Raw genomic sequence first — 25,277 nt, 5'->3', positions numbered from 1 at the left:
CTCCCAGAGAGAAGCTCCTAAAATTGCAGGCTTCTGGCCCAGCTCCACCTTGCTTTGCTCTCTTAAGCCATCATCCTCTTGATTTTCTTCCAAAGGAGCATGGAGACACCACACTTCCTCCACTCAGGGACYGTCTTCCATTGCAAGTGGTACAGTTCTGGTCTCCAGGTTATCCGGGCAAAGGACTGACAGCTTCCTGCGGCACCTCTGAGATTTTACATCTCTAAAGGACTTTTCAAGCTCACCTCTGCCTAAGAGCAGCTGCTGGGTGGGATGAATAAGGCTAAGAGAAAGAGGTGGGAGGTGGTGGTAACATTCGTCTTTATTAGGTAACAGATGCTCAGGAGCCCTGGAACAGGGTTTTCAGACAGCAGATATGTTCCCTGGGGAACCTCCCCCCCGGCCACCAGTTGCATCTCTTACCACAAAGCATCCCTACTCTGAACTCCATGTGGATAAATAGACTTTCTTCACATAATCCATAAAACAATTTCCTTCCACCCACAAACAAAAAAGTTACAGTATATATACACACATATAAAAAAAGTCATAGGGACAGATGGACAGCAAWTTTTTTAACAGTGTAGAAAAAACAGGGCAAAGATCCGTTGCCCTGGAGGGGGAAGAGACAAACCAGTCATGCTAGGACCCTCAGTGGTTCATGTTATTCACTAACTGGGTTTCAGCCCAACAGCCTCTCCCAGCTCCTGGCCCAGCTCCCAAGGCTCAGACTACCATTAGTGACAAAGTGAAACCTCAGCATCACTGCTTTCCCAAAGCCTTACCTCCGCCGTTTTACTAAAGCACAGAACTTCCTATGTGTTGCATGCAGACCTGGAGAAATGCAAAATAACTCAGAGGCTGCCACAGGCAAGGAGTTTCTGTATTTTAGGAAAAAAAGCCATGACCAGGACAACAGCATGAGAGCCACAGAAGAGGAAAAAAAAAATCAGGAGGCAATCCACCCTCCAAAATAAGATCACTGATAAGCGAGGGAATGTGGGAATGGGAAATAAAAACGTGTACAAACCCAAGAGCTGTTCTGCACACTTTGCTCAAAGCCAAAGTTGCTGCCACCAGAGCATTCCCTACACTGATCAAACACTCTTGAGAGCAACCTCTTTCCCTCCAAGAAAGAGCTCCCTTTCCAACCACTGACTCCAAGAAGCTGGGGGCACCCCTGCCAGTCATTGCAGCTAGGTGTCCACCAAATAGCTAGCTATTCCCCAAATAAAGTGGGGAGGGAGGTAAACACCTTCTGGTCCCCACTTTTGTCCCCAGCTACAGACCACAATCACTGGGAACAGGCTTTGCTAGGAGACAGGCTTCTCCTGGCCCTRGTTTCCCCCTTCTTGAAGCCAAGCAACTCCAAGACTAGCACTGTCTGTGTTCAATTAGTGCAGCACAAGAAATGCCCCTCCCAGATGCCAAAAGACCCTGTGCAAAGGGAGACCACAAGCCCCTATATTTCTCTTCTCATTCTGAAGGAGCTCATGCCTCTATGCAATAGCTGGATACACATAAAAGCTTCTTGCAAAACAGTCCAAGTCCTGTGTTTGAGTGAGTTGGGCAGTACAGGCTTGATTGGGACAGGATGGGTTTGGACTGCTGCCTCCATCTAAATGCTTCGAGCTGCCAGCATGGAGAACATACCGGCTACACACAGGGAGAAACAGCAATGCCCACTTGCCAAAGGCTGGCTCCCATATCTGTACATGAGAGGGCAAACACTCTGCACATCTTTGGAGAGATGCAACAGGAAGTGCAGAGAGAAAGAGGGCAAACCGTTCCCTCCCTGTCCCAAATCCACCTCCCCCTCCTGCAAAGTCACAGGCAATTCAACACCTGCAAGTCAAACTGCTCAGAATAGCAATGGTAATGAAGTTGGGAGACTTGCACCCTAAACCAGTGCCTCCCAAATCCTGCAGGAGCTGTGAAGCAGTTGGAGAAGGTAAGGAGAAACACCTGAAGACAAGTTCTGGGACTGGGAGTTCAGTAAAATAAAAAAAATGTTTCTAAAAATTGTTTCTACATCAACAAAAAGGCACCAGAGAAGCATTCACCCTTCACGCCAAGTGCAGGGCACAGCACGTCCACCTCTGCTGCCACCCAGCACCAGATGACCAGGGATGCCAAGGTCTTACACCAGGCTCTGCTCGTTGCAGGCTGCTACAAACCCACCCCCTGCTGAAAACTGGAGGGCAGCTATCACAGGAAAAGACGCATGATGCAGAGAGGGAAATCTGCTGCATTGTTCCCCATGTTTTTATAAAGCCATAAACACTCCTATAAAAAACCTGTATAAAAACCATAGAGAAATTTTCTGGGCAGWACTGGCCCCAAGCGATACTCCCAGAGCACCTAGGGAAGTTGGGTCTAGGGGGCTTCAGTTTCCTGACACACAACTCAAGGAAAGCTGATGCCTTCCCCTGTCTTTTGGGAACAGCCTCAGGCCCCAGCAGCCCCATAGGACAAGGCTTGAGCAGATCCTCTGCCCTCCCCAAAGATTTCTTTCTGCAGAGGTGTTTAGAAAGGGAACAAAATACTCCTGAGGACAGACACCAGATGTGCCACTTCTCTATGCRGTGGGCTTGTGGGCTTCTCTCCCAAGCAGGGACAGGTGATTTGTGTCAGGGCAGCATTTCCCAACAGCCCCAGGCATAGTGACAAAAACCACAACTAGACAGATTCCTGCTGCAATGCCTGAGAACAAGCAAGGAGGCTAATAAAGCTAAACCTGGGGCAAGTTTAGAGAAAAATAAATCGCAAAACCCCCCCTCCCTCTCCCACCCCATCATGATCCCAACCAGCACAGCCCTAACCTAGCACTTTTTCTAAGCTCCAGAAGGGAAGTCCAGGCTGATGCTCAATCAGGCTGTCTTTGCACAAAGGGACCCATGCCGGCATTAGGAGGCAGCGATGGCCGTGCCCCCACTGAGCTTGACGATCATCTGCTGGCAGTCATTGCAGGAGCGCTTGTCCCCCACTTTCTCCAGGGTGCGGGCGGCCTCGGCCAGCAGCACTGCTCGCTGGCCCGGGGAGGACAGGAATGAGAGSGGAAGATGGCGACAGGCCAACAGGATGGCTGTGGCTCGCTCCCTTTGGCCYGGCAACGTGTCCAGTTCACCTATGTGCAAACAGGGAAGAGAAAAAGCTCAAATAGAGCTACCACCTGCATGAGGAAACCCCACACACAGGCCCTCAACTGCCACCACCAAGAACCAGCTTCTCTGGCTGGCATGCCCTGGCTGAGCCAAGAGCAGCAGCCACCCTGAGGGCCTTTAGGCTAGCAGAGGAGAACACTCTGAGCTCAAGTCAGGTAGGAAATGTCAGTCCTGTCTTCTACAGAGACAGATCCTTTCAGTTCACTTCCTAGGGCTCACCCTAACACTGGCACGCACATTTACCCATTCCCTTACATCCTTCATTTTTTGGGTCTTCCCTTTAGAATTCCCAGCTTCTGCATTTGTACTGACTGCTCCAAACCCCAGACTGCCAAGTTTTGTGCACATGTAGCTTCATGAAGACAAATGTTTCCCAGTCTGCTCTCTGTTTCCCACCTCCAGCCCAGGGCTGGCAGCTCATGTTAGCTGGCTTGCAGAGAACATGGCAGAAGCGTTGCCTTGAGCCACAGGCTGATGGGAGCTCATTACCCTGACACAGCAGAAGGCACTCCAGGTTGTACCTGTGGCCCCACGCCTTGGCCAAGAGCTGTCCCCTCCCAGCCCCACAGAGGCCAGGCCCCAGAGCTGACCTTGTTTGCTGCTCTGGGGCGTGCGTCGCCTCAAGCTGTGCTCCAGCAGCTGGTGGGTGCGGGTAGGGCTGGCACCTGCCATCAGGCGCACTGTGGCCTCGTGGAGGAAGACCTGGAAGGCAAGGCAGGATGGAAGATGAGAGGTGGGCTGGCACAGGGATGATGCTGTGTCTGAACTTCTGTCATTTCTCAGCCACCACATTTCAAGTGCAGAGCACTGACACCTTGACAAAAACAGAGACCCATTTCCATGCTCCTCCTCCCTCATCCTTCCACCTGGCTCTGTGGAATTTGCAGGTCAGAGCAACGATGAGGAGCGGAAAAAAAAATTGACACCTAACTGTGAGTGACCTAAAAAGGGGGAGGATTGAGAGCAGGGAACAGGGGTGAAAAATCTGAGAGCAAACCTTGGCACTATGGTCCAGGCAGAGTTCTCAACCCAGGCTGCTAGGGCAATGCTTTGATAAAAGCATCAAACTTTGAAATCCAGAGTTTAGACAATACTAGGACAACTCTCTTGTCCAAGTTTTAGACTGCACTTCCTCTACAGAGGCTTAAAACTAGATAAAACTGAACAGAAGTGGGAAAATGCCCAGAAAAGCACCTTGGGCTCTACAGATGCAGAAGGCATCTGAACCTCCAGCCCACTCAGCAAAGCCAACACGGCTGAGGAAGCCTCCTTCCACACTCCACAGAGGGTCAGACCCAGTCTGAAGCCACCTTAAGGGATAGTTGGCACTCTATTTGGCAATACACATGTGCTGATGGTTTTCTATGCAGAAACTGAAGTGGACACTTCCCCACATGCACTGAACTCCACTGGAGCCTCCCTCATCACCCATCAATAGAAAATACGGGGGCTGGTAGTGGCAGAGCATCCCACCCCAAGTGCCCAAATTACTCAAGCTCACATACACCCCATGTTTCCAAGGGAAGCAGCTTCCCATCACCCCAGGAAGAGCTATAGGTAAGTTGGAGGTGGGGCGGGCTGGAGAGGCGAGCCCTCACCTTGCGGTAGGCGGGTCTGAAGCTGTGGGCCAGCTTGCGCAGGCTGCCGAGGTCGCGCTGGAAGCCCGTCAGCTCGGGGGCCGAGGCGTGGTAGGTCTCACCCAGYGCCTGGCTGGCATTCGCCTGCTTCTGCCACAGGCTGGTGCGGAGAGAGAGCAGCAAGTCACAGGCCAGCAGCTGGATCATCTGCAAGAGCCAGAGTGCCCGGGCACATGCTTAATAACAMATAGCACTGGGCAAGGAACAAGCTACATGGCTGCTGACACGGCCCATGGGAAGGCAACCACAGCACCTTCTACCCACCAGGGGGGCTCCCCTGCCCTCCCTGCTGGGTCATCCCACCACTGGGCACCAAAGGGAGCAGGCCTTTGCCTCTTGCCCAAGTGGCATCTCTCAACCACAAGGTCAAGAAAACATGCCAAGGGCACGTTGCACCAATGTTACACGCCCATGCCAGCACCTTCCACTGGGATCAATGCTAACGAGTACAAACAGATCCTGGGAAACAAAGCCTTCTGCAAAGGCTTTCCTGCCCAAATGAAGACGCTAACTAGTGGGAAACAGCAAAGACAGCCTGGCTACCTGCAGAGAAAAAAAGAGGCAGTCTTGGCACAGCTGACAGCAGCTGCCAAACCCCTTTTCCCCATCTGCTACTGCCCCCTAGCACCGCTCCCGGCTCTGGGAGGGCTCTCTGCCCGTGCTGCCGAACGGAGAGTGCCTCTGTACTGCACTGCAGAAACATTGCACAGTCACTGCCACAACATGCAATGCAACTACAATGCACTACAGCTGCCACCCAGCAATGATGAAAGGGACCAGAGGCACGTCCTATATGCCATGGAGGGAAGCTCCAGCTTTACGTAACCCTGGAAAGAAGAGAAACAAGACCCACACAAACACAGGAGCAGCACAGCACAGTCACATTTAYGTGTCAGAGAACTCAAACATTCATGAGTTTGGCCAGGAACAGAGCAGACTCAACTTAGTGATGTCCTGTTTAACAGGTATCACCAACTTGACCTGAAGGAGATGGATATTTTACATCTGTGCAGGGCCAAATTCAAACAGGTCAAAGCACCAGAAAAGGATGACAGCTCCAGGCACAAGAAGAGCCTGAGCCTGAGACTGTGCCCAGGGAAACCATGCTGTACTTGCAGTTCTGCTCCCCCATACAGCAGAGGCAGAACAATGCCAATGCCTTTGCAAGGGTAGGGAAAAGTCTCCCCTCTGGGAGTACTCCCATGATACACAGAGTGTATCGAGAATGCACCTACAATAAGAAAGTCACACACCTGCAGAAGGACCAACCTTATAACCAAGACAGATCATGTGTTATCCCAGGGCTTATAATGCTTACATTGTTGAGGACAGTGCTGGACATGCCACTGCTCATGTTGAGGCTGTTCCACAAGTGACTGCTGGCCCTCTCACAATGACCCAGGGAGCTCTGCTGTCCATCTGCCTTCCCAGACAGAGAAGCCTGCATGGCTTTACACATGTAGAAAGTGGCTTTCACCAGGGCATTCCTGAAAGAGAAAGCAGGCTGCTTTCAAGCAATACCATGTCATGTTGCCACAGCATCAGCCTTCACTCTCGCACCTTCAAGAGATATAATCATTCCTTAGACAGGAAAAATAGGGCAATTGTTCCTCATCTACACAGGGAAATGAGAGGAAGTTGGCAAAGATTCTTTAGTGCAAAAGAACAGAGATGGTGACACCATCCTTTCCATCATCATGTGAGTTTCATTTGATTTTGGAAGGTGGAAGACTGTGCAATTAGAACAAAGCCAAAAGACATCCCAAAAGAAGAATGACTGACTTCCAGTCCACAGCTTTACTGCAAGCCTTGACCTATACATGAACTGCTGAGCACATTGGCACTTGCAGAGCACAAGAGAAATGCAGCTCCAGAGCACAGGTAGGTGTGACACCACAGGACAGCATTAGGGGAAGGAGTCACTCCTGTTTAGAAGGAGCAGGGGTTCGAAAAGTGTGTGAGGTCTACGCACTCTGATGTCTCCAGGGATTTTGGCATGCGCTCCACTTCTGCAAAATGTGACCTCACAGCTGCATCATCCCCTCTGAGCCAAGCGATTGCCATAGCCACAGCTGCTGACCACCACCGGCACACCACGTCGGGACCTGTAAACAGAACCATCAGTGCAGGCCCGGAGAGCACACCCAGCTCCCCYATCCTTGGAGAAACAGACAGGTATCATTGCCCGTGCCTTCTGTTGGGATTGATGCTAACGAGCCCAAACTGATCCCACAGGAATGCAGCCATCCATGTGAATGCTGAAATGTGCTGCAAAAACACAAAGGAACTTGGCAGCATGCAAACACACATCTGACTGCATGCAGTGTTGGATGGCACGTTCTTGTCAGCAAGAACTTACCCCATCAGCTTGTCTAGAAAACTGTTGACTTCCTTCCTGACAAGAATCTCCACTCACCACCCCTAGTAACAACTCTACTCATGACTGGCACTAACCACCATCAAGACAGTACATCAGGTTCCCTATATAATTTCCTTCATTATTTAACATCCCTTCAATAACTTCCCAAAGCCTACTTAGGGCCAAAGGACATGTGCTCTGCTACTCTAACCTGCTTTTCAATTCCATGAAAATAGTGACCCAAACACAGATTTCCCTTAAAAAAAATTATTTTGTTTTCCTTCTATGTTTAATCTATACATTTTAGGTACAGCACATTTAGTCTGTACCTAAAGGTGCGCCAGCATCCCTGTGAGCTGCTAGGTGCTGTCTGTACCAACACCAATCAAGACAAATACTCCAGCAGCCAGTTACCAACCCAACCCAGATGAGCACACGGTTCAGAGGGATTCTACAGCCCTTGCTGTCCCACTAAATATACACCAAGGGTCCAAAACAAGCACCTCCCAATAAATGCCTGGAGCTTGCCTACAGCAGAGGCTGCAGGTCTCTGGAGATTGAGGAATATATCTGACAGCTACTGTGAAAGCAGGGGCAACCCAGTTCAATAGTTAATTAAATGGAAAAAACCCTTCCTGTACTTCAACTGCAATGCTGCTATGTTTGTTTATATGCTCCACCCTTCCTCTTGCTTTGCACTGCCAGGAGCAAGCTCTCAGGTGAAGGCACAGGGTTCAGATAGGAAATAAAATATTGCCCAACAATACAAATAACAGCAGTCCCACCTGGGCACTCAGCACTACAACACAGAGCCACATTTACAAGCCTTCTTAATCACTCTTTTCCAGTCCAAGCTGTGGTACCACTCTGGCATGCAAACAGGCCTCACTCCAATGCTGCACTTCTCCTTGACCAGAGTTTGTGAGGCGGTAGGGAGAGGAAATTTGTATTGGCAGTAAATACTGCAGCTGGGAGAGCTCCAGTTATGCCAGACTCACCCAGGGCAGACTTGAGTACAGAACTGCTGGCAAAGGGTGGGGCTCCACTTCCCATCGAGTCCAAGAAACAGTTGAGCAATTTCAAGTACTCCATGGCACCTGAGAATTCACTGAAACAAGAAGCAAGGCAGATCTTTGCTATGCTGTCAAACAGAAGATACCAAGGCACTACTCATTGGTCACAAGGCATATTTGAACAGTGTTGATCCATTAGGCCCACAGAAAGTTCAAGCTCTACAAGTAACGCAAAACACTGCTGGACTGAAGAGACCACCTCATGAGAAGAAGTGYAGGGCGATGCTCTGAAAGGAGCAGGCTCACATTTCCCCCTTCATGACCACCAGCACAGAACTAGACTTAACCTCAAGTCTCACCTCAAACATGGAAATACGTTACAAGTTGATTACAGGCTCCTTTTCAAACACTACCTYCAAAAGAAGCCAAACTATACTTTCCTGATTATTTGCATATATGCAAATATGTATGAATGGAAGTGACAACATGTCCATAGCACTGGTCAGAGAAAACGGCATATGCAGCAAGAATCTAATTTACTAGGACATGCCACAAATGAAGATCTTGAGCTCCCATCCCTAGAGAGGGACAAAAGAGCTTGCTATTTTATTAAAGCTARTCCTTCCCATGAGGAGACAGGACTCCCACTGGTATAGTGACAATCCACTTCTCTTATACAAATCCTGCTACCTTCTCACATCAACAGCAGCATCTGACTGCAAGCAATTAAACCCAATTGTTGCTCCTTCTCTGTCAGGAAACATGTACGGGATTGATAAAAAATCCAAAGCTAAAGGACAGTATTTTCCCTACACAGGTAGGGAAACTGGGTTATCTTCCTATCTGAGGCTTTTACCCACACTTTCTGGGGACAGGATCCTTACAGAGCTTCCCATATATGCATGTAACATTTGCTGACACCAGCATCTCTAAAGATCAGCTAGAAACTGTGCTGAATTACTAGCAAAGGCTGGAGTTCTGCTTCCTGTGGAGTCCAGGAGAAAACTGGACATAGTTCAGTACAAAAAGCTGCTGTTTCCCACTTATTTTTCCCTTTCTTGAGATTGAGGAGCTTGGAGGTAATGACAATTTCGTTCATTATCCTTCCTTCTCTTGCCACACATCTGTTTGATTCTTTACTGTGGGTAAATGTTGCACTTCAGTCTGGAGAACACTCAAGCACAAAGAAGCAAGCAAGTGGGTTCACTCTCTGGCTTGCCAGACCTTCATGGCCTGAAAGCCCTGGATATATGTCCTGGTCTATTGAACAGGTAAGTGCATGCTAATTTTAGTACTCCTGAACGTTAAACTTTGTCTCAGCAGAGAAAGTGTCATCCATTCAGTTGAGGAATCAACRAACACCAGAAATCTCCACCACACCCAGGTTCACCTTTAACTTAAAAGAGATTTTCATACAAAGAGGCAGAGCTTGCTCTGCTAATAAACTGTGGTGGTCAGACTAGGTCATTCCAAGCCCTTAACAAGGACTAATCACTCAGTTTGCCCCACAGCACTCTGTAAGTGGTTATGAGCTCKGCCTCAGGGCCCGCTGCGGCCAGCAGTGCCCAGTGGGACACACATACTCACCATGACTCCTCCTCCTCTTGTCCTGCCACCTCTTTCCTAGCCTGAGGCTTCACAAGGGAATCCACTGCTCGCTCTAGCAGGTTCTCACAGAATGCCTGATGGACTTGTGCAATGGGATCCGCTAGAGAAGGATAAACCAAACCATTTAACTTGCATATAGTTGTAGAAACCTTCCAATACACTCAAAAAGAAGAATCAAAATGTAGGAAAGAGCATGAGCAAATATAGTAGAGGGAAATTATTGAGGAATTAATGCAGTGATTTATAGAGACCAAGTTTTTACAGGTTTTTTTATTCCTTTAATCCACTTATAAAGCCTCAGCCTTTGGCCAAAGGTCCTTCTGTCACTTCAGCCTCTTAGCAAAACAGTGAGGACACTGCAGAGGACAAACCTTTATCACCTTACAGTTACTCCCCAGACATTCAGGGCCATCTCTGGGTTGTGTTCCAGCAGAGAGACAAGCAGTATGATACAGTGCAGTATACAAAGGGAGGCAAGCCAGATCCTGCAGGCTGAGGAGACATCTTAGCTCCTCATGCCCTCTCACCCATCAAAACCACAAGCAGGGTGGGCATAAAACAACACACTCTCAAAACATGACATGCACAGTTTTGCCCCAGACAAGAGTGGAGAGACTGCTGGGCTCAAAGGGCTGGGATGCCACACACGTGGGAAACAAATGACTCTCACCAGGATTCCTTTGTGTGCAGTACAGGCTCTCCTTCGCAGCAGACTTCACTGTCCAGCTTCGCTCCACAAAAAACTTCTGTCCCAGGGGGTGGCACAGCCAACGCAATGAGTCGGGAATGGCACTCCGCTCCGAGCTGCACAGGCTTTGAGCTTGACTTAGAAAGTAACTCTGGTGAAAGGAGAGGATAAGATTGAGAACAGCATCTAGGGAGAGTCACGCCACCAAGGACAAAGATCATAGCATAATTACAGCTCGTATCGTAATTGCAGGTCACATTATAATTGTAGTGCTAGCAGATGCCCTCTCCACAATACAGTAATGCCAGCTTCCAGGCTTTCCTAGATCTCTGCTTGAAGGTGTGATCAGGAATGATATGACAACTCACCGCTAGGAAGCCAAGCTTGCCTCCACAGCGGGTTTTCAAGCCAACTGCAGCTGTCAGGTGGATTTCTGCCATTGTGCTGGGTGGGATTTTTTCTTCTGCACATTCAGCCAGATTCACAGCACACAATGCCATATGCAAGCCCGAGTAAGCTGAGCTGGAGGGAAGTTTACCTGTTTACCAGGAGGAGAAGGAAAAGTGTTAATTTTCAATCAGTAGCACCAGCTACTAAATACTATCATAATTTGCAGGGCTATTGTCCTAAAGAAACAACAAGAACCTGTTGACATGAGAACCTTACACTGCTGTTGCTTCAGCTGTTCTTACAGAGTKCTTTTATTGCATTAACCTGTTGTGTTTTGCTAAGTGGCTCCTAAAATTTGTCAGTCTAATTTCTAACAGCAGCCCTCCCAAAGGAGAGAGGTTGTAGTGATCCTTCTGTATGCCCCAGGATCAGCTCTGAGTCTCCTAATTCCATTCTCCTAATGGAAAACCAGACAGCAGATCTGCTATCTCTGCTCCCACCTGTTATGTGGAGCTGATGGAGCTTGTGATAAGCTAGGGCCGCATCCCGAGCGCTGGTCTTGGCCTCATCCTCGAATCCTGCAGTGGCCTCCCTTGCCCGCCACTGATGAGAAGTCCTCTTCAGCAGCCACCGCACCAGGGCCAGCTTCTGCAGGCTATAGCGGATCACATTCCAGGACAGGCTGCAGGCCAAGTCCAGGCGGGAAGCTGGCAGTGCACGTCCGAGTACTGACAGGCAAGTCTGCAGGTTTGACGCAGCTGCAGCAAAATCACCCTGCAAATAACACAGAGAAAGGCTCAGCAACAAAAATCACCATCACAGAGACACTTGTGGACCTCTATGGCACTGGAAGCAACACAAACTGAGCTGCAAGTCAGGGCAAGATCTTTASCAAAGGGACATCAACACAGAAACCAAAAACATAACAGCAGTTTACACCAGCTTGAAATCTGGCCCTAAACACATCTTTCTGCACATGGTTCTGATCCTGCAGTGCCTATGAGACACATCAGCATTAGGTGAAAAGAGCTTCCTGCTTTGTCAAACACATGGGAAATTTCAGKGTCCCCATATCAAAAGCCACATGTTTCCTCAACAATATAGACTTCCAAGAGGCTGGAGGACAGCAGACAGACAYAGTAGAGGCCAGATTCTGGACAAAACCCACGATGTTGCTGCCAAAAATTGATAGAARATGCAGTAGCTAGGAACAAGGACAGAAATTAGGAGCCTCTTCCATTGCTTCTATGCCTCACAACTTTGGCTAAGGAGAACAGCTATCTGCTCAAGACAACCTGGCAACAGCTTCTCTGAAATCAGATAGGATGATCCATTCAAGGAATACCATGCTCTTTCAAGTGCCGAGTCACTGCCTCATTGAGAAACATTCAGCCACAATCCCATCTAAAAGCTGCATTTGATACAAAACAACAAGCCAACTTTACCCGTGCCAAATCCAGGTCCGCCTGCTTGCGATGCCTCCAGAAGGTGACAGAGGACCTCGAGTGCAGCCGGGTCACCGGCTCTCCGTGCACTAGGAGCTTTACAAACACGCTCAGGACAATCACTCCATTCACAAGCCACAGGATTAGGGTGGGCATCATCCAACCAAACCAACCAGCTGCATCTACAATGGACATCCCAAAAGGGAAGTTAAAATCCAACCTGGACACCAAAAGCTTAGCAATGTGATGAGCACAGACCCARAAGGATGTCTTTCTGTGTTTGCCACATGTTTAATCAACTTTTGCAAAGACTGCAGTTATGTCAGGAAGCACCTGCATCAACACCTCTTCACCCAAACTCCAACCCTCAACACTACCAACTGAATGATTACTTTAGTAAGACTGATGTACAAAAAAAAGGAATCAGCACTTAGTTTTCCTAGAGTATCTTGTCTTCTGATTTTTCTGTAAGACACACCCACAGGTACTCAATACTCCAGTATCATTTTCTGATCTTAGTTAAATTTACAAAGCGACTCTGAGGAACTATATTTACCAGTCAGGGAAAAAACCACAGGCCTACAGCACCCCCCTCTCTCTCCTAATCTGTTGCACTTTTAACTATGAATTTTACAAAATAAGTGTATCAAACAATCCAGTTGTAAGACCCCATAGCAACAGTGCAGTAATACTTTATTATTAAGCGACAAATATCAGCCAGYTACCTTCAAAACAAAGTGAACATACTCCAAAGACTGGTGAAGACAGGAGGACATCCCTTACCCTGAACTACTTTTTGAGGGTCTATGCCAAAAGCCCAGGCTGCTCCAAAGAGGAGCCACATCAACGTCACCATGCTGAGCCATGGCTGGTTTTATGCAAGAAGAACACTAGATGTGAACTGGAATCATGTCCAAGCTGGCTCTCCTTCCATGCCCTGCCCTGCATTACTGCCCCTCCCCACCCATTAAACAAAGGTTGTACAACTCCCTGAACACACAAAGCCACCCTACTGAACCACGCCGACTGTCCACCACACGACTGGCTGTCACAGCTGCAGATGGCTTTCAGGGAGACCATGTAAGGCTGGACCCCCACGTGGCCCAAACTATTCCAGTTCTTTACCTGATTCAATAGCCAGCACGTTCCTGCCAGAGCCATGGCGCACCAGGCTGTCAGACTCGGCGGTTCCTCGAGCATCCAGGAGGGAYGTCAGTGGATTGAAGGAAAGGCAAAGGAATGTAAGAGCACAAAGGAGTATTCGAGAGCGATCCACCATACCAAGTGCCACAGGAGGAGAGTCAGGCTCATCTTTAACCTTCAGGGGAATAGCAATGGAGAGAAAAGAGAATGCTTGCTATTCTGGAGCACAAAAACTGTTTATGTCAAGGAAGAGGTAGGGAAGAAGGACAAACAGAACATGTATAAGTTTGCTTTTGAGCTCTAGATGAACAAGAACTCTAGCAAAGCTGTTCCCAGCTTAGTAAGATAAGGCTGATATATTTGAATGCTTTCAACTTCCTTCTGTATCCAGTCATTTCAAGTATTAACTGTATCCCTGGGTTAGACTAGGATTAACCTTTGCTGCCCTTAACTCTTTTGAGGATCTCCCAGAAAATGCTCTTCTGTGATATACACAAAACAAACGTGTAAGCCAAAGACAGCTTACAGCTTTTTGTTACTGATTACTCATGGTCTCATTAACCACAACTGATGTTATTATGCATTTCCAAGTTCACCTGCTTTACTCCTGGATATGGACATACTCCAAGTCATGAACCTGCACTRTAAGTCCACAGAGACTGTACAGGGGCTGAAGGATAAGCATAGTTCTTGCAGCAGCTAAGGTAGGGCTCACGTTACACAGCTCAGGAAATCATCTCAATCATTTAAGAGAAGATAAAAGACACACATGCACTTTCCACATTCTTACAAAGGATCTCTCAGCCCTACACACCTGTTTGCCAGATGTCTGCTGGTTCCATCCTCAAGAATAAGGAGAATTTAAATTCTGGCTCTATGTATTGTGGAGTAGATATCTCGAATTTGACAATTAAAGTCTCAAATACCTTTGCATCATCAAGGAGAGGGCTTCCTGGCTCTGAATCAATAGAATAGGGAGAGAAGCCAGCCTGGGATCCTGAATCAGAGGCTGGAGGAGACATTAGCAGCACATTCTGGTTGAAGTCATCTATCTTCAGGTCCACATCACTGTCAACCAGACTGCTTAGGTCAATGCCCTTCAACAGCTCTGAAAAAAATCAGAATGCATTATGTACATGTTTTCCAGACCGAATCCTGTCAGTAGCTCTCAGATTGGCTCTGCCATCTATCAATACAACCTCTGTCAAGGATAAGAAGCTGCAAGACACATCCTACATTCATGCTGACTGCCTTCCCTCTGCTGCAGAGCCTCCACAACTTACTGTTTTTTTGGTTAGCCAGCTTCAGAACCATGTTCTCCTGCCTCAGCTTATGGTTGGCCTGCTGTAGGTATTTAATGTAGTCAATGGCTTTTCTCAGGACTCCAGACTTGTGCATCTGTAAGGAATTAAGATGTACAAAAAGCAGTTTATATAAAGAATATCAAAGGGTCACTCCTGCTTGTAGGAATACCACAACTCTTTGTATCACATGGTGATAGAAAAGGGTATAAAGGGCCTCTCAGCAGCTGCAAAGGAACCAATAGCGGAGCATGCTCTGTACACAAGGTATCAGACAACGATACACAAGGAYGAGGTTTCTCAAAGATCTTAAAAAAACAGTACAATGAAAGATTAACATCCAAATTACAATGGAGTTCACACCTACGTTTCAGCCAGAAATAGTTCTTTGAAAGTACCACAGTTTGTAAATGAAGTTGCATCTCTTCTCTTAGAACAAGCTGCTGTCTGWTCACTGCTTAATTCTGAGATAAGCTGTTCCCTCCTTGCTTCACTCACTTGGTCGTTTCCATGAAAATCCTTGCTTCCAGCAGCAGTGGGCAAGTTTATCTTCTAAACACAAGCCAAAAGTACTATGAAGCCACTGCGCATTATTCATGCTTTTAAAAAGCATTAAGYTTCCACTTCCAGCAATATGAGGTGACTTCACTAGTGCACTTATTTGTGCAGTGATCACAGAAGATTCAATGAATACGACTGCCTGCTCCACCAGCATGACGTAAAGTGAGCAGGACAACCCTGAATACGTGAYGCAAGAAAGCTTCCAGTATTTGAGCAAGCAAGAGTTTTAACAGCTCAATATCTAAAGGGAATAAACTGGAAAGCTCTGTAAACCCTAATCCTTACTGCAGTGACATTGAAAAGAAAACTTAATTTAAGCAAGATGTGATTTGGTAGAGTTATCAAAATCCACTCAGATATTCTACCTAGAGGGCTTATTTTAAGTTAGACGTAATATAATAACAAATGCAGAAGGTATAGCTAATTTTCAAGAAACAGTACCAGCAGCATAGTGGTCATTATTTTACAGATAACCCTTCCTGAATTACTGAACACAAGTGATTCTCACCAGTCTTACCCCAATACACACGTGCATGCTACTAACAGGTACGTGTATCCACATGCTTCATTTGGTAGAGCAACGAGCAACTGAAGACAAAGTATTTATGACACCACATTTACGCTTACTCCCCATCTTTACCTTGGCATCTGTCCCCATTACAAGGTCCTTCAGCTCAATGATTTTGTCATTTATGGACGACCGGTAACGCTTTTCAATGATGTTGTGAGTTGTTCTCCTCTCTCCTTCTTTAGGTGGTTCAGGTTGCTTGACACCCCCRGGAACTTGTTTGATAGGCACCTTTTCTTGTCCCACCATCACTGGCATTGTGGTCAAAATGGTCCCATTGCTCCCAACCAGGGTCTACAAAGATTGGGTGTAACAAGTGCCAAGAGCAAACAGCCAATTTAGATAAGGTTTATGATGGCAGAAGAAAAAGGAGTAAACAAAGGAAGAATCAGGAAAAGTTGGTACAGCTCAGAAAAGWTGTGAGATGTCAAATTCCTTCCATCTTTCTTAGCTGGCACAAGCATTGGCACAGCAATACAGGGAAAGTCTGTCACTCTGGCTCCCACACTGGTCACCGTGGAATAAGAATATTTCTTGTTCTCCAAGTGCATCAATACTTCTGCCAACACTACACTCTGTTCATCCACTTAAATAGAGAAAGGGACTGGGCCTCCTCCTTGTTCCTACAATCCTTCAAGCGTCCAAATCCACCTTTTCTCTGGACAAAGTCATCAAAACTGCAACASGCTACACTACTTCCAGTGACATTAGTAACGACAACACTAGAAAGAATCTAACTATGAAAAAAATCACTTTTGGCTTGAGGAATGCAGTTGATTTGAGTTTGATTAAATGAAGGAAAAAAATCCATAAGCTATCAAAACGCCTTAATATGAGGAGTTAAGACTAATGAGTCATATACAGCAGCACGACAAACTCAAATTTGGACATCTAGATGTAGAACCGACTATCTACAGCAAACCAAAGCAGTACAGTATGTACTCAGAAATAAAATATGATGAATCCCACCAGAACAGTTGCACAGAAGGTCTCCTAAGACAGTTGTAATAAAAGAAAGTTTAGACTGCTTAATCCAGGAAAGCAAGACTGAGAAAGGCACATGTGTTCTCTAAAGTACACCAAGAATCAGGGAAACAAGTAGCTACAGAAAGCAAGAGTTATTTCTGTCAAAAAACAAACATAATATAAATTAGCCATGAGCAACTTCAGGAACAATTTCAACTCTGAAATAGTTTTCTAAATGGGATACAAGAAATTAACTGAGTTTCACTCCAAGTTGGAGCTCGACAAATAAGTGAATTTAAGTCCTATACCCTTCCTTGGCTAATATCCACCAAATTCCAGTGTGTTCAAACATGCCTCACACAGACACAACCTCATAAGGCCTCAAGTTGTGTGAAAACATMATCTAAAAGCAAGCAGGTTAACTGAAGATTTTAGCCTGGCTGCTAGTAAGTATGTAGCAAGCATACCTTGACATTGCAGAAGAAGTCAAAATTTAGGTTCACACTTGCTAGTTTATCTCCCCTAGYAAATATTTGTACAGAGATATCTGTTCAGAACACACAAGATCATAATAAATGTTTCTTTGGGGGCATAAATTTCTAAGAGCTTATTAGAAGTGGAGGCCATGAAGCACAACTGTCACCTTCAATGATTATAACTCACTGCAAATACTCTCCGAAAAAYAGCTTAATTAGTTGTCCTATTCAATATACTAGTATTCGACACATTGAGGGGCAAAAGGAGGTTCCACAGGTACTCTGAGCAAGTTAGCTTTTGGTTTCAAGTTAAAAACTTGGACTGAGTTTTTAGGTCATATTTCTCTCCTTGTAATACCAGAAAAAGGTAAACAGAAATGTGCCCTTGGTCTTTGCTTACTGGCCATGGGAGGCTGCCAAACAGTACAATCTGCATGTTTAGCCTTGACAGAAACAGGGTACTACTCACCCTGGACGTGTGTAGAACAGCCCTTAAAACCCCTTCCTGTCTGCACCACTGAAGAATATTAAAGCTCCAATCTCTTCCTTGCATTAATAGGAAAGGACATCAGTGAGCAGAGGGATGGAAGAACATCCATAGGGTACCTGCAGAGCTGTGGTCTGAATGGGAGCAGTGAGTGCTGTCAGCGCTGGGTTCTGTACTGCAGCCACAACAGGATTGCCATCTGTTTTCAGAGTTGTCAAGACCAAGGAATCTGTTTTTATGATCTGAGGTTGGACGAGAACCTAGGTTGAAAAGAGTTACAGATGAAGGGGAGAGCTGGCACCTATTTGCCTGCTGATCTCAGTAGCCAGAAGTAAGCACTGACAGAGCTGTGATAACTTTACAACTCAGTGGATGGCCAAAAAGCAGGGTGAGTATTTCTTTCACTTGCACCCTCCATCACCTGGATGCTTTCCATCAGACTCAGAGCAAACTCTGAGCAGGACATAGTCTGAACAGTACAGGAGCAGAGCAGAGGAACCACCAGGACAGTGGTTTTCAAACCAGTCCCCAGAAATAAACAAGTACATAAAAACATAGAAGAGCTGATGGAAAAGCTGCTTCCCCCTCTYCAATTACACCTATAATTAGCTCTTTACATTAACTGTCTGAGTATTCAGTCTAACACAGCTAGCACAGTCTGCTCTGGCCAATACCCATTGTAGCTTCTCCCTGCAATTTCACAGAAAGGATCTGTACCATTAACATCAAGTGGATCAAAATCCACTGTAAGTTATTTTGCCTAACACAGTTTGCTCTTATTTCTCTCAAATACCTAGTTGATTGTCAGAGAATACCAGAGATGGCATAGTACAACTGAACCATAGYAATTCTGTCATACTGAGTCCCATAGACAAACACTTTTACTTAATATGAAGATACACAAGAGTGAAAAAAAATCTTGCATATATTTTAATACAAAATCAGATGGCACTGTAACAGCAAAAATATTTTTAGAAAACATGACAGAAGAATTGGAAAAACACATTCCAGTATCAACCAGTCCTTGTAAGATGTGGTAGAGGTGATGGACTTGCAAAGAAGCAGGCAAAAGTCAAAGAAAGTCTGTCCAAGTAACATTTCCAACTGGGTTTGGCAGAGCCAATTAAAAAAAATATTTTAGAGAGCATTTAGTTAGTGTTTTAGTGAAAACAGTCTCTGAACATTGCCCAGAAACCACATCACAGCTAAGAAGGACTCTCACACATGACCTGCAGGAAGTAAAATGCTTCTGGGACACAGGCTGGGCTAGAAATACCTCTCACATTTAAAAATRTTTGTGCAAAAGCAATCCTAGCCAGGATTGCCAGCTCTACGAGCTTCATCACTTCTCCCCGGGCAAGCCAGGAGACCAGTCCCAYAGAAGCACTTTCTTGGTCTACTGGATCCCTGTATCATTCCATGTTTTTACTTACTGGAACTTGCTGGACCTGTGGTGCAGCAACAGTCTGGACCGTGGCAGGCGTTAAGGTCTGGATGGTGCCGTTGGCAGCCTGCGTCAGCACTCGCTGGGCCTGCACAGTCTGCACCTGCTGCTGGATCGTAACCGGCTGAACCTGGGAGGACGTCACCAGGCTCTGGACTTGAGGCTGGAGAACTGAAAAGCAGAAACTATGTCAGAAATGGTTGAGAGACACAGGTCTCCCTTCWGGAGCCTGGAAATCCTCCTAGCATGACTCCTTCCCAGAGCTTCTTAGTAGGCAGCATTCATTTAACACATCCCACATGTTGCAAAGCTTMCAGCTGCTTTGGTGCCTTCTGCAAGAGGTCACTGCACTTAGAATAGCAGCTTTCCAGGAGGCACAGAGGATCAGCTAAGAGAAAATAAAGCCAAAACCCTTTAGTTTGATAGCACARGACTCATTGCCTCAGTGGCATTATGCAGTACATCCACCCTGCCCTTTCCCACTCCCCTGATCTTGGTGGATCGTAGGATCCTATTTGTCAAGTAAAGAATCAGTGAAGAGGATCAAGTCATCCAGCACTCATAAAGGAAGATCCCATCATTGCTAAATATCCCTACTGGTATCTCTGCTCAGTGCAAGTACTGAGCTCCAGAGTTTGGTAGATAAAATGTACCTTCATTCCAGACTGCCATGTGGGACAGCCTGGATCTGCCTGGTGCACCCATCAGTGGGAGAACAGTCACCAACAACTATATTTTAGGACATACTTTTCTCAAGCTTCCCAAGAGACATAGGACAGAAGGTGAGGCCAGAGGAGAGAGCATGACAACAGTTATGGTAACAAGTCACACAAAATCACTTAAGATCTCATTGATGACAATTTCTCATGCTCCCCAACTTCAAAGCCACACAGGTAGGAGAAGGGACAGCCCACAGGCAGAATCACAAGCAAAGGATCATCAGGCTTGTCGTGGCTGAGGATGTACTTGGAGTTTGAACACTGATGCCGTTTACTGGAAGTGCACCAGGAAAGCAAGACTGAGTGAACATCCCTGTGAACAGGGATGTTCACAGCCTGAGCATCCTGAAATCTCAAGTGCACCAGGCACACCTGTAGCCTGAGCACCACAAGAACTACCTTGGAAACTTGTGGCTGCATTCTGGTAGATGACCGGTTGCTGGATGATCCTGGTCTGGGGAGCAGAGCTGAACGTTGGCGTGATCATGACGGCCTGCTGCTGGAGCTGAGGCTGCACTGAGGGCCGTGGCTGGAGGACAGGGGCCGAGCGTGGAGGGGCTGGAGGTGTCGTCTGCGCCGCCTTGACCGGCACGCTCTGGAGCTGGGGGGATGCAGGGGGCACTGGGAAGTTCTGGAGCTGCACCTGGCTATAGGGCCGCTGCAACTGTGGCTCCAGAGTCCCACTGCTGCTGCCACTGCTGCTGCCCTGGAAGGTGCTGCACAAGGGATCCGAAAACAAATCAGGAAAGTCTCCTGCCTGGTTACTGACAAACTGCAGCATCTCTGTAAAACAGAAGAAAATTAGTTCAATGCTATCTCATCACCTGCATATTTTAAACACCTGCCATTACATCAGGACTGGAATTATAGTGTGTGTGCACAGAAGGGAGTTCTGGGTCCTTCAAAACCTTCAGAGAACACACCACATTAATGCACCGCCTCCAGAGAGAGACCAAGAAGTGGCCAGTAGCACAACCCTCCTACAACAATCTTCCAGACAACAAGATCCAAGCACAGACTAGAACTTAGAGACATCTCCGATACATAACTAAAATACTAAAGTCTTGTTCCATCACTCCTTCAGTATAACCCTTGCAGAAGGAAGAAACCAAACACCCCCACAATTCTAGCCCTAACCATTCTCCCATTCATTTTTTGGGAGCTTTCAAGCCCCTTATCTGTCCTGCTCCACTGAGTACTTGAAAAATGAAGAGACGGGGTCATTTTCCCTTTCTTTCACTCACAAGCAAAATAAAAATTGGGGGAAAAGCACTAAAGAAAACAACATTTTATCAAACTGTACCAGGAGAAATCCACRCAAGTGTTCAAAACATCAGAATAACTTTTTCTGTTGGTTTTCTGCCTGCAATCACTGCACAACAGGTTCTCTCCATCCTGTCTTCTCCAGGATTTTATCAGCCCCCATCAAGAGGGTCCTACTGGAACACTATAGGACTTCTTCCCAGAGGAGACCATTACACAACCAAGAGACTATTGTTCATAAACAGAGCTTCCTCTTCCCTCCATCTAATCCAATTTAATCCAGTTAGGCACCTTAAGATACCTGAATGCTTTCCCTGATCTGTGTGCAGGCAGAGGCATGAGGAGTCAGACATTCTTCCCCACCCCAGCATCTGCCCCTGCTCCACTGGCTCTTCCATTGTTTTCTGAACATCATATATATATTTTTCTGGAAATARGAAAAGAGGGAACCCGCAAACCTAAGAGAGTTTTTAACACAATAATAAACATGGATATAGTATGCAAAAAATTAGATTTCTGATTTACAGGAAAAAGTATGGCAATGGGATCCTTACACCAGGACCCTTCTCATTCACAAACCCCACGGGATGTTGCTACTGTGATTTATGAAGCAGGTTTGAAGCAGTAAACTTTTGACAAGGAATTTCCATGGATTATGTCCCAGCAATAAGAGGGACTATTAATTTGCTCTCTGAAATGTCACTCACACATTATCCAATTAATTTGTAGGACATTCCTTTGTCTGAAACAGAGCAAAGGGATGAATCCTCCTCCAAGCCTCTTGCTCCCTCAATACATATTTCAATGTGTTTCAGTGATACTACTATTCTTCCTTTTGATAGCAATCCCTCCACATTCTGACACACATTTAAGTGTTGGCCATGACCACTGCTCTCAAGAAGTAGAGTCTATTGGATGGAGGAGCCTGGGATTTGCATCCTCCTGACCTCTTCATAACCTGACCCTAAGTGGGAATGCACAGTTACACCAGCATGAGGCAGCAGCCACCATCAGGGACCAGCTGGACCAAACTCATCTCCACTTTTCACTAGAAGAATGAAAGATTTTTTTTTTAATGCACTACCTCAGTTGACTTTCACAAAACACTACCAGAGCAAGGAGGGCTATTTCAAGATTAACAACCAGGTGTATAGTAAACAGCTCTTCATGTTCCAACTGACTGCAGCTGAGACCATCCCAAATAAACCTTGATGTGATAAAACTGATAATCCAAAATACTTCCCAAACTCTTCATTTGATGGCACTGCTATTTCACTATCAGACAGTATAACTGCAAGTATGGAATAAACATAAATCAGATGAGATTTGCTCTAAGAGAGTAAACACCAGCATAAGAACAAAATTTCAAGCACTGTTTTAAAGAATGCAGTTCAATGCAGTAGATTTAATATTTTATTTWAAAAAAATTTACTCCTGCTCTCCCAAGTTAAACCACACCTTTATGACAGACTTAACTTTGACTGAATGCAAAAATCTGAAGTTTAATTTTGAAGAATTAAGTCTGCCAGGGGATCAAACCTACTTCTTTTGAAGYACCCAAGAGCTTTCCTGATAACAACAAACAAAAAAATAAAAGCAAAAGAAACAGCCAACACCCAAAATCTAAATCTCTGCCTTTTAAAACACTTTCACCTACCCAGAAATCAATGTCTACACTCACTGTGAGAAATCCCAGGTGCTTCTGGAGGACCAGCCATCACTGGTAAACACAATGTCACCAGAGCACCTGCACCTTCTGTGCAGGAGAGGTCTCAGGCCCTAATTAGAGCATAGTGACACTCACTGCAAAAAAAAAACCCGGCCCAACCCAAGGCTAAAAAATGTCAACAAGGTATTACAAAACTGAAACTGAGCCCACCAAGGGCTCCTGCCACTTTCATCAGCCCAGGGCCTGAATACCTGGCAGAAAGGTAAGGGCTGGGCTTCAGCTGCCTCTCCCAGGAGGCGGCTCAGCTCTCCAGCAAACAGGCTGCTCTTCCTCAGCTTCTGGAGATGCTGTGCTCTGAGAAATGGAAAGCAGTGGAGATCCCAACCTCAAAAGAAACAACCTCTCTGTCCTGAACCCTGATGTGCTTCACACCTACAACTGACTCAAACCTTGTGCTCCAATGTTACSCAGCAGGGCCCTGCCAGCGGGAGGATGCCCATGGTTGGTGGAGGAGCTGGWGCTGGGGCAGGGGGCAGAGCCTTCGAGCTCAGGCACTGGGGCCCCYTGACCATCCTGTCTTGGAAGCATGAACCCAGTGAGCACTGACATCCCAGAGCACATYCACCACAAAAAAAATCAAAATCCACCAACAGGCAGTGAGGAGCCCCTCAGCATGAGCTGGAGAGGAATACCCATAAGATGACTTAAAAACTAAATTAAAAATTCTTGCAGAATTTCAAATTCTGAGATGAATCCATGATGGAGCACAAAAAAAAAAAAGCAGGATTGTCATAGATCTCCCCCCTGCTTTCCCCAGGAAAATCCACCCCTGGAGCTGRGGCGGAAAGTGAAGCTCCTTTTCCTGAGTTACTCATCGCTCTGAATCACACCTCCCAGGGCACACCTCAGTTCAGAACTATCGCTGGGTTCATCATTTTGTCTCAGTTTCCATAGGGAACCTGAGAATCATTACGTGGTGCTTAAACAACAGCAAACACCACCTTCAATATGCACTCTCAAACTTTATGAGCAATAACTAAACTCACTGCACTCTCATAAGGTACATCCTTCTTTTACGACAAAATAAAAAAGGAGTATAATTTTTGCCTCAAGCTACGGGGCAAATCAGTGTCAATTAGAAATCTAAAAGTAGTGGTATAATTTTATCTCCCAGCTGCTAAACAAGAATATTTTGGACACCTCCAAAACTGAGCTCTGTCTGGGATTACAGCCCAGCAGAGCAGTCAGCTAAGCCAGCAGCTCATCTCACTCAGCCTACAGCACAGACCACACCAAGAAATGGCATTTCAAATGGGGTTTTTAGGAGCTGCCTGGTGTCGCCAAAAATATACATAAAATAGGCGTCACACGCAGGCGCTTCATTTTGCTGCACTTCGGTGGAAAACAGGGATTTTCTCACAGGTCTGGGCCGTGCCAGCGATGCAGTGAAGTTTCAGGACGACAGGGAAAAAGGGAAATTTAAGCAGTTAGAGCTGTTTCCATGCAGGAGGGCTTGGAGGCTCGGCCTCCCACGGGCACTTTGCGGCGGTACAACTTCAGCCATGGTTTAGCAGCCACTTTGAAGAGAACCACGAGGGGAACGTGGGCAGTGCCGTTTGCCCCGCGGGTCCGCGGCAGGAGCAGGGGGACACGGCCATCAGCTTTCCCGACCCTTCCCCGCGCCGGCCACCGGCGGGAGGATGGGCTCGGACCCCCACATCCCCACGCCTTCCTGCGGTTAAGGCCACGACTCCAGGCGTGGGGCAGTACCACGGAAATCGGTCGGAAGCGCTCCCCTGGCAGGAGAGACACGAGTGGCCGCTCGCCAGGCGAGCGCTGCCCGGCGGGACGCGCCTCGCACCCCCGCCTACACCCACCGGGACGGGGGATCCCCGCCCCGCCCCCGCTGCCGCCCGCGTGGAAGCCCGTACCGCGTGGGAAGCGCACCCACGCTGCGCTCCCACTCCGCACTCGGGGGGACACGCCAGCAGCACGATGCAAGGACCACCCRCCCACAAGTCCTACCCCAGCAGCCGCGAACCCGCAAGGGGAGACCCGAGCGCTCCCACCACCACGAGTGGGAAGCCCACGCGCGCCGTCTCCACCCCACCCCCCGCTCCCTTCCGCGGCGCCCACCGTCGATGTCGCCCAGGGTGAGCTCGTCGCCCAGCTCGGTCAGGGTCTCCATGCTCTCGGCGGCCAGCTCGCCGCCCTCCATCGCACAGGGCGCGCCGCCACCCCGAGCGCTCAAGCGGACTCTGTTGCCGCTGCCGGCGGGCGCCGCCGACCCCGCGCCATCTTGGGCCGGCCCGCGGCCCCGCCCCCACGGCCCCAGCGCGCGCGCCCCCCGCGGTTTGTTGTCAATGAGACCAGGTC

At 47.3% G+C, this 25,277-nt stretch overlaps 1 protein-coding gene across 1 annotated transcript; it reads right to left on the bottom strand.

Moving 5' to 3' along the window:
- Positions 1-302: 302 nt before the first annotated feature.
- Positions 303-25,228, bottom strand: SREBF2 (sterol regulatory element binding transcription factor 2). Its single transcript, XM_057389221.1, has 19 exons — positions 25,038-25,228; positions 20,369-20,752; positions 19,240-19,421; positions 17,926-18,066; positions 15,950-16,171; positions 14,731-14,845; positions 14,374-14,555; positions 13,430-13,622; positions 12,305-12,486; positions 11,360-11,633; positions 10,838-11,007; positions 10,452-10,620; positions 9,761-9,881; positions 8,159-8,268; positions 6,774-6,906; positions 6,120-6,288; positions 4,763-4,948; positions 3,755-3,866; positions 303-3,127 (listed from the first exon to the last, which is right to left on the bottom strand). The coding sequence occupies exons 1-19, from the start codon at positions 25,117-25,119 to the stop codon at positions 2,907-2,909; spliced, it is 3,348 nt and encodes a 1,115-aa protein (XP_057245204.1). The 5' UTR covers positions 25,120-25,228; the 3' UTR covers positions 303-2,906.
- Between the last annotated feature and the right edge of the window lie 49 nt (positions 25,229-25,277).

Source organism: Malurus melanocephalus, unplaced genomic scaffold, assembly GCF_030028575.1.
Source record: "Malurus melanocephalus ecotype Western Australia unplaced genomic scaffold, MMel_1.1 scaffold_17, whole genome shotgun sequence".
Classification (NCBI taxonomy): Eukaryota; Metazoa; Chordata; class Aves; order Passeriformes; family Maluridae; genus Malurus; species Malurus melanocephalus.
This window is presented reverse-complemented; position numbering and strand designations above follow the sequence as displayed.